Source organism: Mirounga angustirostris, unplaced genomic scaffold (genome assembly GCF_029215605.1).
Source record: "Mirounga angustirostris isolate CCGP_5_RB_7025 unplaced genomic scaffold, mMirAng1.0.hap1 SCAF_11, whole genome shotgun sequence".
NCBI lineage: Eukaryota > Metazoa > Chordata > Mammalia > Carnivora > Phocidae > Mirounga > Mirounga angustirostris.
In genome coordinates, this window is record NW_026991719.1 from 17,761,219 (window position 1) to 17,780,161 (window position 18,943).

The 18,943-nt window shown below is 43.0% G+C and overlaps 1 protein-coding gene across 1 annotated transcript in view; it reads right to left on the reverse strand.

Annotated features, from left to right (window-relative positions):
• The window catches only part of SMPX (small muscle protein X-linked), a 57,350-nt gene that overhangs the window by 24,053 nt on the left and 14,354 nt on the right, over positions 1–18,943 (reverse strand). The window contains exons 3-4 of the mRNA XM_045875877.3: positions 16,253–16,339; positions 9,602–9,750 (exon numbers count right to left, since the gene is read on the reverse strand). Of these exons, the coding sequence (XP_045731833.1) occupies positions 9,616–9,750; positions 16,253–16,339 (222 nt within the window). The 3' untranslated portion in view covers positions 9,602–9,615. The remainder of the gene's footprint in view (positions 1–9,601; positions 9,751–16,252; positions 16,340–18,943) is intronic.

Here is an 18,943-nt window from a genome sequence, read left to right on the forward strand (position 1 = left end):
AAGGCTTCTTATGTTCACCCTCAAGAGCACTTTGCGCCCACACTGTTTGTAACCAGGGCCTAGAATAATAGCTTTGCTGGTCAGGAAAACAAATGAATAAAACCTTGATGCAGTTCAGAACCACAGCAGAACTCATCTTTATCCTAACCAAGTGGGTAGCAAAAGAAAAAAAAAAAAAAAAAAAAAGAACATCACAAATCAAAAGAAATATGGCTTCACTAGAGAGTGAAAAAAATCTCAGGATAAAGGCTTTTCCTTCCAAAAAAGTGAATAGAGCTTCTGTAATTGAGTCAAAGCGGGGAGCATTTTAAAACTGAACACAAAAAATTTCCAGCAAATCACAGAGAAGATATTTGGAGAAGTTTTTTTTTTCTTTTTTTTTTTAAATTTAGTTCTGTATACAACAATAAATCAGTCCTTTGTCTTCTGGAAAAGGGAAAAGGTTATGAAATCATGATAAGCCAAACACTATGAGAAATAAATCATCTTAATTCTGAAGGCCACAAAGCAGCATAAAAAATATTCTTATGGGAAAATGTAGTGTGGAAAAAGCAAGATATGAAATCGTACATGTGCTGTGAATGATGTTATGTAAGAAAAAGTAAAGGCAGAACAGGTTCCCATTTTTGCATAACTACCCTGTCCCAGGTGCCATGCCCACATATACTTTCTTAAATCTATATATCTCCCTGATCCTTCACAACTACCTGATGAGGAAGACGCCATTTTCTGCTTTTTATGAAATGAGGGACTAGAGACCCTGAGCTCAAAATTGCAAAGGTAATGAGACCAAACCTTCCATGACCCGATGACCCCAAATCCCATATTGTTGGCAACTTTGTTGTACTGTATCCAACATGTAAACTCAGAGGAAAATACTGGAAGGGGAGTTATCAAATTAGTATTATGCTAAAATGGTGATCTTATGGGTGATTCTTTTGTATTTACCACCTTCTGTTTTGTTGTTATGGTATATAAACAAATCGATTTTTAAAGCGTACTACATCTTACCATTTGAAAAGAAAGATATTTCCATGTACACATCAATTTAATCATCTGTCACATATGTAGATATCAGTTAAGTTTAAGATAATCAAGGGCATGTTTTCCCAAAATGGAGCTGCTAATATTGATTTGACTGGTTGGTTACTGATTTGAGATCTTTCTTCTTTAACGTAGGTATTTAGAACTGTAAATTTCCCTCTCAGCCCTGCTTTTGCTGCATCCCACAAGTATATTATATTTTTGGTTTTGTTTGTCTCAGAGAATTTTCTAATTTCCCATGTGATTTCTTCTTTGACTCGTTGGTCATTCAGGAGTGTGTTATTTAAGCTCCACAACTTGTGGATTTCCCAAACTTCCTTCTGTTACTGATTTCTAATTCCATTCCACTATGCTCTGAGAACAGACTTTGCGTGATTTCATTCCTTTTAAACTTACTGAGGGACTTGCTTTATGGCCTAACCTGTGGCCTCTCCTAGACAATGTGGCATGTGCACTTTAGAAGAATGTGTCCTCTTCTGTTGTTGGGTGGAACGTTCTCTAGATGTCTGTTAGGTCTAGTTGGTTTATAGTATTATTCAAGTCTTCTATTTCTGCTGTAGACTGAATGTTTATGTCCACCCAAATTCATATGGTGAACTGGTAATCCCAATGTGATGGCATCTGGAGGTGGGGCCTTCGGGAGGTGACCAAGTCATGAGGGTGGAGCCCTCTTGAATGGGATTAGTGCCCTTAAAAAAGAGACCCCAGATGGGAGGGATGGGGTGGCTGGGTGATAGACATTGGGGAGGGCATGTGCTATGGTGAGCGCTGTAAATTGTATAAGACTGTTGAATCACAGATCTGTACCTCTGAAACAAATAATACATTATATGTTAAAAAAAAAAAAGATAGCAGGAGGGGAAGAATGAAGGGGGGGAAATCGGAGGGGGAGATGAACCATGAGAGACTATGGACTCTGAAAAATAAACTGAGGGTTCTAGAGGGGAGGGAGGTGGGGGGATGGGTTAGCCTGGTGATGGGTATTAAAGAGGGCACGTATTGCATGGAGCATTGGGTGTTATACGCAAACAATGACTCATGGAACACTACATCAAAAACTAATGATGTAATGTATGGTGATTAACATAACATAATAATAATAAAAAAAAAAGAAAGGAAAAAAAAAAGAGACCCCAGAGAGCTCCCTTATCCCTTCCATTGTGTGAGGATCCAGGGAGAAAATGGCCATCTATAAACCAGGAAGCAGGGCCTCATCAGACCGTGAATCTGCCGGCATCTCGATCTTAGACTTCCCAATTTCCAGAGGTGTGAAAAATAAATTTCTGTTATTTATAAGCCCTGCAGTCTATGGTATCCCATAATAGCATCCCCAGAAGACTAAGACAGTTTCCTTTTTGATCTTCTGTCTACTTCTATCTACTGTTGAAAGTGGGGTATTGAAATCTCCTGTCATTATTGTTGAACTGTCTATCCTTTCAGTTCCATCAGTTTCTGCATCGTGTACTTTAGGGGTCTGTTGTTAGGTACTAAATGCACTTTTCATCAAATGTCTGGGTACATCAATTTGCCCTCCTGCCAACACTCTCAAAATTAGCCCTTGAATCAGTAGGAACAACGGTGATGCATAATACTTAACATTTAAGAGTAATGAACACTTTATGTTCTCTTCTAGCAGAAATGACATCTCCTTGGATGAATGGTTGGTAAATATGTCTTATCTGGACCTAGATGGTCTTTGAAAAATAAATCCAAATAACTCTTGATAATTAAATTACTTTCTTCTAGTTTTACATGTTTTTCTCCCCTTCAAAGACTATGAGCCAAAGTTGACATCTTCCCCAATTTTTCAGTTTCCCAGAGGAATAATGAAGTTATAATCAATGAATTCAAGTCAAATTTCTGAGCCCTTTACTGATCATGGTCAACAAGGTTACTTTCAGACCTTGCAAGAAAAGCTAGTCTTGCTTTTAAGTAGTAATCTCCCTGAGAATACAAGGACTTGGGAAGTCTACAAGAACACGCATTTCTAGGGGCCACCAGAGTTGCTATGGTCACAGCACCAGTAACATTCTACAGACATGCCTGGTGTGCTTGTGATCTATCAGGTGGTCCCCCCCACACCTTTAAGAAGCTTTATCCTGGCATCATGAAGAAGGTATAAACAAGGAAACCAATATATCACTCTGGAAGTATTGTGACGGCATAAACAGAAGATGCTAGGGGTGGGGCAGAATGTTCGAGGCATACCCCCTCTATCAGGGCTTTATAATGGTTCTTTTCGAACCACAAAATCCAGAAGCAAGGCTGGTTGGCTGACTTGGGGTATGGGATAGAGGCCAACTCGAGATCATGGGACTGTGTATGGCTACACAGGCATTGCAGATCATTGGAACTCACTCTCACTGCCTTACCAGAGTGTTTCTCAAGAGAATGGTCCAATGCCCACTGGTTGACCTCAAAAGTCTTCCTGATGCAAAAATGCAAGTGCTTTCCTCAGTTCTTTTTTTTCCATTTTTTAAATTTAAATTCAATTAATTAACATATAATGTATTATTAGTTTCAGAGGTAAAGGTAAGTGATTCGTTAGTCTTTTTTTTTTTAAGATTTTATTTATTTATTTGAGAGAGAGAGACTGAGAGAGAGAGCACATGAGAGGGGGGAGGGTCGGGAGTGTCAGAGGGAGAAGCAGACTCCCTGCTGAGCAGGGAGCCCAATGCGGGACTCCATCCAGGGACTCCAGGATCATGACCTGAGCCGAAGGCAGTTGCTTAGCCAACTGAGCCACCCAGGCGCCCTCGTTAGTCTTCTTTAATACCCAGCGCTCATTACATCAGGTGCCCTCCTTCATGCCCATCACCCAGTTACCTCATCCCCCACCCCATTCCCTTCCAGCAACCTTCAGTTTGTTTCCTAGAGATAAGAGTCTCTTATGGTTTGTCTCCCTCTCTGATGCTTTCCTCAGTTCTTAACGACAAATGGGGATTAAGTCCATAGATTTTCACTTACATGCATGACCAAAAGCTATTGAGTTATTAAGAATCACTAAATTTCACATCTTTCTAAAAGCCTGGTGTAGTAAGTGAGCATGAAATCTGGCTGCCACACAACATGTGGTCAGGTCACAATGTCCACCACAGAGAGGGAGAATTCCTGCAACCTCAGAACGAGTTTCTTTCTATGGCTTCATGGGTCCCAGGACTTTTGATTGCTGCTCTTTGTGCTCATTAACATAATTGTAGACTTATTCTTAGGATTTACCTTTGTTAATCATTTTGTTTGTAACTGCTGCATGGCTACCACTTTGATACTTATTTTGTTCCTCTCCAATTCTTTGTTATCACTGAGTTCTTTTACTGCTGGAAAAAAGAGAAGAGATGATGGTGTGGGACAGTTGTAGGATCTTGTTTTGTTCTGCTCCAGAAGTTTAAGGATATTGCCCTAGAGGAACAGTTTGATCTCACTAGGCTTGTCTATTAATCATGTTCTGGACATTCAGTACGTCCAGAAGCTAATTCTGAGCCTCTGTTAAACTATTCCATTCCCACCACCTCCTTCAAATTGTCCCTGAACCAAAATCATCACGAGTTTCCCCTCTCATAAATCATAACATTGGTTATCTTTACTGCCTACTTAGGGGGTCATAAACAGCCATTAGATATCTTGAATCGCTGAGCTGCTGTCTAATTCTTTTTTTTAAGATTTTATTTATTTACTTGAGAGAGAGAAAGGGAGAAGTAGACTCCCCACTGAGCAAGGAGCCTGACGTGGAGCTCCATCCCAGGACTCTGAAATGATGACCTGAGCAGAAGGCAGATGGTTAATCAACTGAGCCACCCAGGTGCTCCCACTCTCTAATTCTAGAATTGCCTTTTGAAGTATTTTATCTTTCCACCAAGATCGAAGTATCCTGAGAGCGGAGACCAAGTGTGACATCTATATATCTTAGCACAGAATGAAGAAAATGCCCGTGGTACAGAAGCTAGTCATAGAGGTTCTTTACAGGGCCCCTGTGGTCTGATCTGAGGATTGAGAGGGAGCAGAAATGGACACACAGTGCTGGACACCAGCCCTGAATAGTCCTCTGGGTTCTCCAGATCCCTGTCTATGAAGTCTGAGGTGAAATCTGCTGTAGCTACAAGCAAACAAGCCGATGGTGTCTTCTGACTGTAGACACGGGGGATTCCTGATCAAGCAGCAAACAGCAGGTGCAGGAGTGTTGGAGGGCTCTTAGTTTTCAGACATTGCTTCTGGTTCTGTCTCTTCATCTGGCCTTGTTTAATGCCCTTACCAGCCTGGATTGGGGTCCCATTTGGGATACTCCCGTGTCTCTTGGTCTTGACTCAGTACGTGCTGTCCTTGTGTAGCCTGGCTCTGGTTCCCGGTTGGGTCCAGGCCCTAAGTCCTTTGCCAAAAGCCATGATTCCTGATCCCTAACTGGCTAGTCACTGTCCTTTTTGGTTCCTATCCCATAATGTTTTAAACCTATTTCCATGAACAATTCTAGCCATGGCACAGGGCATGGAAAGAATCTGAAATCCCACTTAAAAGGAGTCACTGATCTCAGTTGGAAGGACATGCTGGTCCATCTTATATGTTAACGTATTGTAGTAGTTATAACCTGGACTTTGAGCCTTGGGTCGCGTGGTGTTCACAGTGTTTGATACTATGGACTTACTCAAACTTCAGACAACAATCTGTTTGATCAAATCATTGAACAGGACATGGTGAGGGTAGGTGACAAAGTGGTGGCCCAAGAAGGAAGAAATCAATCCAACCAGTAAGGGGCTAAATGATGGCTGGTCCAGGATATTTACTGCTTATGAGTCCAGTGAATTGATCAATGTTAAAAAAATGCTCTCCCTCTGTGACCACAAACCATGACCATGGAAGTCTCAAAATCTGACATAATTGCAGGAGAAGAATTGATAGGTCAAAAGCAAACCAGACTAATACCTCTCCTATGAGAAATAAAGATCATTCCTTGGCTTAAAACAACGACGGTGCTCATTTGAATTTGGATCAATTACCCTGACAAGGGGCACCTGGGTGGCTCAGTCATTAAGCAGCTGCCTTCAGCTCAGGTCATGATCACAGGGTCCTGGGATTGAGCCCCGCTTCGGGCTCCCTGCTCAGCAGAGATCCTGCTTCTCCCTCTCCCTCTGCCTGCCTGCCACTCCCCCTGCTTGTGCTCTCTCTCTCTCTCTATGTCAAATAAATAAATAAAATCTTTTTTAAAAAAATTAAAAAAAATTACCCTGACAACGTAGGTTTTCACATTCCTGTAAGAATAAGGAAAAACAGGCCTCTCTGAGTGGTTTTGCCTTATTAGAATTTGTTCAGGAAAGAAGAATCATTAAAGTCTTCCCTGAGAAAATGAAGTAACAAAAACTTGTCCTGGATATTCTGGTAACTTTTTGATATTTTATCGAGCTGATATCGTTCCCTGTTCCTGTAATCACTGCCAGAGAACACTACAAGATCCTCTCTGAGCTCATTTTATTTATTTTTTTTTTACAGATAAACAGTGATTTATTTTATTTTATTTTATTATGTTATGTTAATCACCATACATTACATCATTAGTTTTTGATGTAGTGTTCCATGATTCATTGTTTGCGTATAACACCCAGTGCTCCATGCAATACGTGCCCTCCTTAATACCCATCACCAGGCTAACCCATCCCCCCACCCCCCTCCCCTCTAGAACCCTCAGTTTGTTTCCTGGAGTCCATAGTCTCTCATGGTTCGTCTCCCCCTCCAATTTCCCCCCCTTCATTTTTCCCTTCTTACTATCTTTTTTTTTTTTAACATATAATGTATTATTTGTTTCAGAGGTACAGGTCTGTGATTCATCGGTCTTAACACAATTCACAGCGCTCACCATAGCACATGCCCTCCTCAATGTCTATCACCCAGCCACCCCATCCCTCCCAGCCCCCACCCCTCCAGCAACCCTCAGTTTGTTTCCTGAGATTAAGAATTTCTCATATCAGTGAGATCATATGATACATGTCTTTCTCTGATTGACATATTTAGCTTGGTATAATACCCTCTAGTTCCATCCATGTCGTTGCAAATGGCAAGATTTCAATTTTTTGATGGTTGCATAATATTCCATTGTATATATATACCACATCTTCTTTAGCCATTCATCTGTTGATGGACATCTTGGCTCTTTCCATAGTTTGGCTATTGTGGACATTGCTGCTATAAATATTGGGAGTGCACGTACCCCTTTGGATCCCTACATTTGTATCTTTGGGGTAAATACCCAGTAGTGCAATTGCGGGATCGTATGGTAGCTCTATTTTCAACTTTTTGAGGAACCTCCATACTGTTTTCCAGAGTGGCTGCACCAGCTTGCATTCCCACCAACAGTGTAGGAGGGTTTCCCTTTCTCTGAGCTCATTTTAAATCAGCATTCCTTTGAATCTTCAGAACCAAGTTCTTCTGAAACTGTAACTGGGGTTAAATTTAGGTCGACACAGATTTCATAAAAGCAAAATCCTTTAAAGTTTACATTAAAGTTTCATTACATTAAAGTCTAACTGGCCTTGTTTGTGTGATGGTAATAAATATCACAAAACATTAATTTCTTCCCTGGGCTTTCTCACAAGAAAGTTCTGCGGCTTTGTCCCAAGCCTATTGGAGTATTTCATCTCAGCTGGGCTATATAAGCAGGACTGAGTGTCATGATACTCCTCATCAACTTGTTTCATTCTGTCATAAACAATAACAAGTATGGGGGCGCCTGGGTGTCTCAGTCGGTTAAGCTTCTGCCTTCAGCTCAGGTCATGATCCCAGGGTCCTGGGATTGAGCCCCGCATCGGGCTCCCTCTCAGCGGGAAGCCTGCTTCTCCCTCTCCCTCTGCCTGCCTGCCTGCCTGCCTGCTTGTGATCTCTCTCTCTTTCTCTCTCTCTGTCAAATAAATAAATATGTAAAAAAAAAAACTTAATAATAACAAGTGTGTCTAGCCACACTTCAGGTCAGTTCCTGCTGGCGTCACTTTGTCCCTATCCAGGTTCCTGGGATTCATTCTAGAGTCAGAGACTCCACGGTATTTTATCCTGACTCCTTTGTTATTTTATGTAACTATGCTGCAAACACCAGATACTGTTGTGTTATTTTAATTCAAAACAGCTCCTCTTTCTCTGTGCTATAAAGAAATCTTTTCCTCAGAACTAACTTGCAAATGTCTTGGTAAGCCAGCATAAGCATGACACAAGGAACATCGCCACTACACTTGGGATTATCTCAGAGAACATTCTGTTCTTCGTTATGTCTACAGGAGAAGGCGTGGCAGGGCTCCAGTGCTGTGCTTGCCTCAACCTACATAGTCAGAGGATTTCACCCTGACACCTATAGGAAGAGTGTAATCCCTCCGTAAGGTGCGTAAGGTGCGGTAGGAGGAAGGGATGAAGCGGAGTAGGAAGCTGAGTGACAGCACTAACTTTGAAGTCACACGCCCTCTTGAGGATGCACGACAGATGGGGAAAACCAGTGTTCCTGTAAGAGTCCTCTCAAGAATGGGAGCAATAAGTGGGTATCATAAGGCTTAACAGAAACAGTGGATACGAGGCTCTTCACACAGTATCTGGCATATGGTATATGATTAACAAATGTTTCTAGTGCTCAGCACATAGCGGACGCTCAGTAAATATCGGTTGAAGAAATGAGCACGTTGATGAACAAATGAATGAATGGGCAGTCAGCCAGGTAAATACCTGTTTTATGTTACCAATATAGATTCCTCTCTTCTAAATTTAAACTTCTGCTTAAGAAATGGAATCAACTGTGCATGGTGGGATTCAGTAATGTTGGATAAAATAGATTTGCTCTCAGGGTCCCACAGGAGAGTTGGAAAGAAAGGACAGGCCAATTCCACATGCCCCCTGCTGGCAGAATTCGCACACGTCAGGTCTGCAGATGGAGGTCAGGGCCGAGCCCTCACCAGAGGGTCATCATTGAACAGATCCAATAACAATGAAAATAAGGTCACAGGTCCTGCCTGCACTGCCTCCTTGGGAGGGTGGCAGGTACAGTTTTGAGCCTGCCCTTCCCTCATGCACATTCTCAGTCATCACTGTGTCCGCATGGTCTGCTTTGCACACACCCGGGTTACTCGTCTCAAGGACTGACCTGGTCTCTACCCCCTTTACACTTCGAGACTTCCTCAGCACCTTGCTCCGATGAGCCTCTCCTCAGGACTAGCTCATCACTCTTTGTGGCATCTGGGTGAGGAAACTGAGGCATGGAACGACAGAGGCCCTCTCCCTGGACCCCAAGATGAAAAGCTCCTCAGGGCCGCCTCCCAAGCATCTTCCTTCTCTCAACCCTGTCCTCCCCCAACTAAGAAGGTGAGCAGAAAGGGGTTGGCAGGCAAACATCATTGATGGCTCTCTGGCTGGTTCTGAAATATGACAGGCCCCAAAGCTCGGCTTTACCAGAAAACCTTTGCACCAGAAAAACTGGTCTAAAGTGAAGGCCCTGGTACTTAATGAATGCTTCCGGAATTCCAGACTCCTTCTATGGAAGGCTTCCTTAATCCATTTTATAGCGGTTTTTTTAAGTGGAAGGAAATAATTTTTCACTCACCTCCCTTCTTCCAACTACTGCTCAGCTTTGGGGACATACTTCAGTTCACTTTTAATATTCTGGATCTCTGAAAGGTTGACCGCAGGTCCCAGAGGTTTCTTCGCTCCTGGCATTGGCTTCTTCTCCTCATCCGAGGTGGGAGGAACACCCTGAAGGGAAAGAAAAGAAAAAAGGGATCAGCTCACTGAAGAAGGCATTTGGTCTCTGTCAAAGTGTGGTTCTAGCTGCGTCACTTCTTCCTGTGCTACTGAGACACTTCCAGAGCTTCCAGAAGATCTGAAGTTTGTAGACAAATACGGAATAAAGTTGGAAGAAGAAAACAAGTCATCTTCACGTGACTTAGAAAACACAAGAGTAGTCAACGTCTGATAACTAACAAAAATTAGACTAGTTAGGATTTGTGTTTCCAAGAGAAGCACCTTACGAGAGCGAATTTAATTTGGCCTCTTAATCCTAATATGCCTGAACAGCAGAGATTTGTAGAATGTTAGTGCACAGTTGGCTCTAACAGTGACTTAGTCCAGAAGCCTAAAATTCTTTTGTTTGGGGTGCACAGTAGCTGCCAGACTTTGTTCCAACATCTCCGGGAAGCATAAACAAACGGATATTGACATACGCAAAAACTTCTCGAACGTGGGTGGCGTGAGATGGAGCCACAGAGGAGGCCCAGTTCTCCCTCCCAGCTTTGGGAACTATTTTCTTTCTTTCTTTTTTTTTTTTTTTTCAGGATTTTATTTATTTATTTGATAGAGAGAGAGAGACAGCGAGAGAGGGAACACAAGCAGGGGGAGTGGGGGAGGGAGAAGCAGGCTTCCTGCTGAGCAGGGAGCCCGATGCGGGGCTCGATCCCAGGACCCTGGGATCATGACCTGAGCCGAAGGCAGACGCTCAACGACTGAGCCACCTAGGCGCCCCTGGGAACGATTTTCAACTTCCTATTATCTAATGTTTTTATGCTGTTGCAGCTTTAGGGCAGGACCACATCCTATACTTTCTTTGCGGCTCCTCCGATGCCTGGTTCAGACGTGCGCACTTGTCCAATGCTGTTCAGCTGATTGATCCCAAGAATGTACCATAATGACAAATACACGTCTCTGTGTACATACGCCAACCAGACCCATTAACAGTGACTATAGACAGTAACAATAACAGAGATCAGTTGCTGTGTGTGGAGCTTAGAATACCCAAGCCATTACTACAGAAGAAAACTGCCTATTAACTCTTTCCTCCTCTGCTAGAGGTGGGATACTCTGCAGCCCCAAAGGAAGGTGTTGGAGGAACATTTGGTCACTATGGCAGCCACAAGAGCACGCCTCCCTGATCAGTTTTCTCCTGGGAAGGTAATTAAATGACCCCAGCTGCTTTGCTCTGCAACCCGCCCATCAGCACGCTGAGGTCACACTTCCCACGGCTGCTCCTGCCCAATGACTGTCACAGGATCCTAAGGCCGGCCCGTGCCTGGGAGACAAGAGACTCCTGGGGAGGAACTTGGGCTCGAGAATTTTCCTTAGAACTGCAGCGAGGCCTAAGAGGTTTTGCCCCGGCCCTCTGTCACACTCTTCTTCACCCACATCACAGGTCTAACCACCCTCCCATTTTTCCTTAAAAGTGGTTTCGCCAATAAATATTTTGCACGTCTAAGCCTGTCGTTGTGTCGGCTTCTTGGAGGACCCAAACTAACAATCGCAGTGTGGGACTGCCAGGGCTTCATCTGCTCAGCCAACAACTGAGTGAACCAGTACAGCTCCGGGGAAAAGGAGGAAGAAAACACACGTTTGGGCGCCTGGGTGGCTCAGTCGGTTAAGTGTCTGCCTTCGGCTCAGGTCATGATCCCGGGGTCCTGGGATTGAGCCCCGCATCCAGCTCCCTGCTCAGCAGAGAGCCTGCTTCTCCTTCTCCTTCTGCCTGCAGCTCTGCCTACTTGTGTTCTCTCTCTATCTCTCTGCCAAATAAATAAATAAAATCTTTAAAAAAAAAAAAAAAAAGAGAAAAGAAAGGAAAACACACATTTGCCTCTGGTTCAAGCCCTAAGGCCCATACTTGTTGCCGGCCTAACCAGCAGCCTTGTAACTTGGGTATTAAAGCTAATGCTGGGCTTTGCCCCCATCTGGCTCCTATGTCTAGTTCTCAAACTGTCTAGAACCTAAAGGAGAAGGGAAGAAACTGTTCAAGATTCCCACCCTCTAACCAATTATTTGGTAGGCATGTTCTTTATAGAATTGCCTGTTTGAGGGGTGAGGCGAAATATAAAATACTGAGGTGCTGTTCTTCTACTAAGAGCTAATGGTTTTTCCTATAGTCATTTTCTTTGAATCTTGGCGCAGCACTGATGAAAGAGCTAACGTGTCTCCCACACAAAATGATAAAGTAATTCAATGTAGACTGTACCTGTTGTAAATATCTGGAAAATATTGTTTCCTCAGGCCAACGTACATACAGAGCCATAGGATCGGCTTCCTTTTATCATGCACACACACTCATCATTTATAAATGCAGATTTAGAAGCAATCATTAAAACGATTAAACATCCACTTGGAGGACCAGGTATTCGAAAATGTTCTTTCCTAGGCTTTTGGAAAGAGGTTTAAAACAAGGCTATAAATTGGGTTTGTTTTAATATGTGTAGTGGTGAAATGAAAAATGTTTCCTCACTTATGAATGTTCTCATGGTTGTTAGGTGGGTAGATCTTAATAAAGAAGCATGAAGAAGAAAAATGTTTCTAATTCCTTCTGTTAAGTTCCTGGGTACGTCACATTCACTGTGTTTGTAATATCAAAATGTGCTATTTTGGCACATTTAATGTGTAGAGCCAATGTGTGTAGTTACGCGTCTATGTGCAAAGACTTATTATGTGAACATACACGGATAGAGGATGATAATATTTAATATTAGGCCCTTTCAAGTTATTAAAACCTCAATATACTGTGTTTTTTTAATAAGGTAAGACTTTTAGCAGTTGATTTGGCACAGTCACATATAATGGAAATTATAAGTGGATATTTTCGATCAGTAGACATGACATTGACTCAGGAAGGGGTTAATGGTGGGGCATTTCTTTTTTTTTTTTTTTTTTTTTTTTTTAAAGATTTTATTTATTTATTTGAGAGAGAGAGAGAAACAGCATGAGAGGGGATAGGGTCAGAGGGAGAAGCAGGCTCCCCGCTGAGCCGGGAGCCCGACGTGGGACTCGATCCCAGGACTCCGGGATCATGACCTGAGCTGAAGGCAGTCGCTTAACCAACTGAGCCACCCAGGCGCCCAATGGTGGGGCATTTCTTAAACGAATCTTCTCTCGTCTTTTAAAAAAATGGGAATCGGATTCCATTTCTTCTAAAATTTATTATAAGAATTATTAGAAATAAAGGCATGAGTAAGCAGGGCTCCAGATGGCCCCATCTGGCTAATACAGAGTACTTTTTTTTCTTCTGTACATAGATATTTGAATTGAGAAGGGACATGGAAGACATTCTTTGGTTGAAATAAAGAGAGCTGGAGAAAGGGCTTATCAGCCCCAGCACCTTTACCTGTTTCGGGAATGGCTGTTGTCAAGGGAAGCGTCCCCGTGGGGGGTGACAGAGTATTTGTAAAATTTGGCAAAATGGTGAACTGTTTTCCTGCTATCTTACCTTCATGTCCCCCTTTACTACTCGGCGCCCTGTTGAGTTTTCCCCTAACCACACCTCTGTGGGGTGATACAGTCTGCTGTTCCAAGTTACACGTGCTAACTCATGTAATCCTCACGCCAGCCCTATAAACCTGCTACTATTATCCCCGTTTTATAGCTGAGGAAACTGAGACCCAAGGCAGGGAGGGAAGGAGTAAGAGACTTGCCCCTGGCCTCACAGCTAGGAAAGAGTGGGACCGGAATTAAATAGTGTGTCTGCATCTTGTGAAGGGACAAGATGGAGAGGGAAATAATTAACAGAAAGTCCTAACATGCTATTTTCTGGCTTCATAACGATGGAATTACGGTCAAAAGAGAGATTTGGGAGGCAGAGTGGAGGCTTGTCAATACCCTTCAAGTCACTTCAAGCAAGCAGCTGCCTTGTCTCATCCAAAAGGTGGGCCCTGCTTGTAAGGATTTGGCTGTAAGGCCTCTGTGTCGGGCACATGCCAAACTCTGGCTGGGCTGAGCAGACGGACGGTGGGCTCCAGCTCTGTGAGCAGAACAAAGGGCTTACTGAGACAATAGGTGGGCTGGAGACCCAGCCAGTGCTCACAGGCCTGGTCAGACGGCCACAGGCTGATCCTGGCTTCCTGCTGGAGTACATCCTCTTCAAGTATGAGATAGTGTCAGGATTGAGATGGGGGAGTTACTGGCTGTGATTGAGGTGGCCTGTTATGTTCAGGGATGGTATGTTATGATCTCCATTTTATACTGTGATTATCTTCACGCAAGGCTAGGCAACAAATACCAAAACTAGGTATGTAAGCAATTCCAGGTTTGCAAACTAGACAATTTTTTTAAAGTGTGGCTGTAGAATTTATTTTTATTTCAGATTCCATTTTCCCCTCCAAACTATGGAACAAAAGGTGGCAAACCCACAAAATCCTACTTAACGCACCTTGTAGCCAAGCCAGGCTGCCTAACTGCTCCCCTTGCAATGTTGTTTCCAAGAGAAACTTACTCCAAGGTCCAACCTAGACCTTGAGTCATTAGATCCTACCCATACCTAAGACCCCACGAGTCCCGAGAGCTCATTTCTGCTCAGACAGTAATGGAATACCACCCTCAGCTCCACCCTCCCAGCCCATGAGCCTCATGCAAAAGGTATAGCTCAGTTCAAGAAACACTCCTGGGGTCTCTGGGTCTCTGTGGCTACCTCGCTCCCTCCATCCTGTGAAGAATATTGATTAGCCAGTTGTACATGTGACTTATCATAAAGTAGGTGTTCACAAACAGGGTATATCAGTTCTTGTCTATTTTAGAATGTGCTGGAACTGTCAGACAAGAGTGAGAGCAACGTGATTTCCCAACCCCCTAACTGGGACACTTACGAGGAGGAAAGTACCAGTTGTACAGAGAAGAACTGAGGGTCATCTGTACCACAGAGGGAAGATGAGATGCAAGCCTCCAAAACAACTGTTAACATCCGTCAGTTTAGTGAGAAAACTGGGTCAAGCTACCTTTTGACCGACTGCCATGGTAGTGACACACACGGCTTAGTTAATAATTACAGATAAATGGAGGTGTGGGAAGAATTTCCCTGTCCTCTCTTCAACCTCCCCATGCCTTCTTCTTACAACACGCCAAGTAATAGGCCTCGGAGTCCTTCATGAAAATTGGATAATTAGATCAATTGATGAACAATCATTTACTGAACGCTTGCTAGGCTATGCCATGTCCGTTACATATCGCTGACTCCTCTCAGCAACCCTCTGAAGAAAAGAGTGGATCATATTTGGCGGACGTAGACTCAGAAATGCTTGACCAAAGTCCCAAAGGGAGGGCTCATGATCAGGAGTGAACTGGATAGCCAAGTATGTAGCGTCACAGTTTGAGATTATATACCAGAAACGCAGGGTAGTGCTGGGTCTTTTCAACTTGTGCATTCAAAATTTTTATTCATCAAAGGTGACTTAGTGGCAGAAATTCCAGAACTTGGTGGTGTCACTCAAATACTTCATCTCCTTCTTTGAAAAATTATCTTCCTATTGATAAGAGGCTGGAATTACTAACTTAGGACCATGTCAGTAATTATTTACAGGGAAGAAGAGGTTAGATGAGGGACAACCGAAGTTTTATTAGGAAACTTTGAAATGGTGATAGGTGTTCTTTGGGGGCAAATATCAAAAAGGTCACCTACAAAAGTTACAAGAAAAGAGTGCCTTTTTAAAAAGATGAAATACAATTGGCTATGCCCTGTGGCCTTGTTTAATTCCATTTTCCTTGTCTTGTGTGAATGACATGTTCCAAAACTTGAAATTTTTTTTTTCCAGAACCGGACCTTCCAGGTTTCATCAGAAAAGTCACAGTTGGTGAAGGAATCCAGACATTTGGGGGTGGGGGGCACCCTTCTCTATTTAATGCACTTACTCATTTTAGCCTCCATTTCAGCCAAGCGAGCATATGAATTTGGAAGAGGTAAAGGATTAGAGGGAGGAAAAGAAGACAGAAATTGATCGGCTCCTTTGCAAAGTCCTCTTTTCAAAGGAAATACCCAGAGATTGGGGCTTTTTGTTTGAATCCACGAGTAATTTAACATGCTTATTACCTGAGCTCCCACTGGGGTTTGTCACTCATCAGAAGTTGTACCAAAGACATCCTGCTCGGTTCAGTATAAGCTCTGAGGGAAACCTTACCGAGCTAGTGACTCTGGCCAGACCGAGAGCATTTGACAGGCTATTCGCCCCCAACACACACACACACACTCTCACTCAGTCAACAAACTGCATGTTAAACTCAGCATCTTCAAGTAACTGTGGCAGCACTTAAAGAGCTGAAGGGAAGTGAAGAGCAGTGTGTTTCATGGCTAAGTGAGCAAGACAGTCAAAGAAATGTAGACACTATGTGGTGACTCCTTGCCCCACATCCATTCCTGCCTCCCTTGTCCTGGGGAGCCGACCCTCGCCTTGCCTTTGTCCCCGCTCTAGTCAGGAGTCTGGAGGGGAAGGACAGGGCTGAGCTCTGCCAGCTAAGTTTTCCTCACCTCCTCCGCTTCCAGAGTACACTCTTTTCTTCTGGGGGGTTGCCCAGCTCCTGGCCGAAAGGCTCCCATTGGGATGTTGATATTTGCCTAAAAGAAAAAAGCAGGGAAGATTGAGCTCGAAAAGGGTAGGAACTTGCAGTGACACTGGGAGACGGAATTCATTATGAGGAAAAACGCATCTGAAAAGCTTTTAACCTCAAGAAAATTGCCATAATGACAGGACAAAAATATGCAAAGGAAAATTTGACATTTATTACAAATTTCTGGAACTCATCCTTAGGTCTGTGCAGTGATTTCACAATTCCCTGTTGGATAGAAGAATTTCAAGACAGTTTGTTCTGGATGCTGCCCTCCTGCGGTGCTTAATATTTTCCTCTCTCTCAGATGAGGAAGGAACACATAATGACAGGAAGGGAGGAGACAGCAAGCACAGAAGCCATCCCACACCTTAGCCCTCTTTCAGCTTACTTCAGACTCACCCTAGGAGGGCTGCGTTCACACCTCCTAAACCACCTCCTCCTTTCCTTAATGTCCTATGACTGTGCCAGCACTTCCTGAGGTCTCTCCATAAACGACACTCCTCTACCTTCTCCCCAGCACACCACTGTGTGGGTCAGTGCATAAGGAGAGTGCTGGAAAGTCAAGTTCATTGGTGTCACACTTCATAGATTCTTGTCTTTAATTAAGATAACATGTGGGACGCCCGCTTGTGCTCTCTCACTCCCTCTCTCTCTCTGACAAATAAGTAAATAAAAATCTTTTTTAAACAGCATGAATTCTTTAAAAAAAACAACTTTTTTTTAAGGGGTGCCTGGGTGGCTCAGTTGGTTAAGCATCCGACTCTTGATTTCGGCTCAGGTCATGATCCTGGAGTCCCGGGATCGAGTCCTGCATCGGGCTCCCTGCTCGGCGGGGAGTCTGCTTCTCCCTCTGACCTTCTTCTCACTTGTGCTCTCTGTCTCTCATTCTCTCTCTCTCAAATAAATAAATAAAATCTTTAAATAAAATAAAATAAAATAAAATAAATAAATAAATAAAACAACTTTTTTTTAAGGGGTGCCTGGGTGGCTCAGTTGGTTAAGCATCCGACTCTTGATTTCGGCTCAGGTCATGATCTCAGGGTCGTGAGATCAAGCCGTGCATTGGGCTCTGTGCCGGTCATGGAGCCTGCTTAAGATTCTCTCTCTCCCTCTGCCTCTCCCCCCCAATTGTGCTCGCTCTCTCTAAAAACAAAAACAAAAACTTTTTTTAAGGTAGAGCACAATTTTTCCGCTTAAGATAAAGTGTTGCCTTATGAGTAATTGGATATGTGGACTTGAAAAATTGAAATTGCACTTTGCTGTTATGCATGAAAATGATGCCTGAGCAAAAGGGACAAAATATTTTACTACCTTATGATACAGTTTGGACAATTTTGGTGCCACATCAAACAAAATTATTAGGAACTGTAGTAAGGTCCGTTTGGAACTGCCTGATATGAGCTCTGTTGCCAGGGGAATGTTTAACTCAAGACACAGGAAATATCCAGGGTCCATGTTCAGGCAACATGGCAGATCTGTGTTCTCCCAAGAGCAGGAAGTGATGTTTTCCTCCTAGAGTCTTTCCAATTCCCTTTCCTACTAGAATAATGCTGATCCCACAGAAAGGAAACAGATCCAAAGTGTTCATGGAGGGTATCAAAAGAGGTACATCACCATTCCTAGGGCCAACAAACCAAGAGTTTTTTTCATCAGTGTGTACTATATATGCCAAAATATATGTGCAGCACAATTTTAGACGGAAGTATGTTGGAAAGTCTAAGGCTGAGCCTTCTATGCTATTCCTCTGCTTAATAGAAATATCAGGTGGCCTAGAGTGGGAGGAGGGAGGGGCAGAAGGCAAGGGGGAAAATATGTCTTATATGGTGGCAAATATGGTAGCATACTTTATGAATTCCAAGATGCACCTCTTTTAATATCTCTGAAATCAAAATGTGTCTTACAACCAGTGGTTTCTTAAATTTTTAATTGGCACATGTGTTTTATTTTTTAGCAGGACATAACATAATGGTATTTTACAATTGGCAGTGTCTTAGACTGGATGAAATATCATTAGGGTCCTGAAATAAGATCAAAGCCATGTAAATAAAACCCGCAGACAATTATCTATATTGAAGCAATAACTATCTCCATTGCTACAGTTTGATTGAAAAAGGGGGAAAGTAGATATAGGGACTTTGGGGAGAAGGTTAACTGGTTAAAAGTTTAATTGGATCATCACTACCCTGACCCATTTATTAAGCATCTACAGAGGGCATCTTCCTAATGGTGAGTTGAAGTTAATATACAGTTTCTGAAAGACTTGCCTACTAAACTAACCTATTTGATGAAGTGTGCATGCTCTGTAGTGGGTTATAGTTTTCAGTAAAGGAATACATAAGGTCATCCAGGATAATGTATTCGGTAAAGCACATGCTATGGGAACACCACCTTTTCTTGCTGAGTTTAATTTTAGCAATGCGTGTTGCCTCTCCACGGTTAAACGGGTGCCTTCTGCTAGGGCAAAGAGCCCAGGCTAGTACTTGAAAAAATGACAGCTCTTCTGGGTCTCATCTTTCCCGCTTGTAATATGAATATTAGGCTTTGTCAGTGGTTTTCAACCCTTTCAGCTACTGAACGCTTCCTTTAAGTAAAGTATTGTGAGAACATCTAA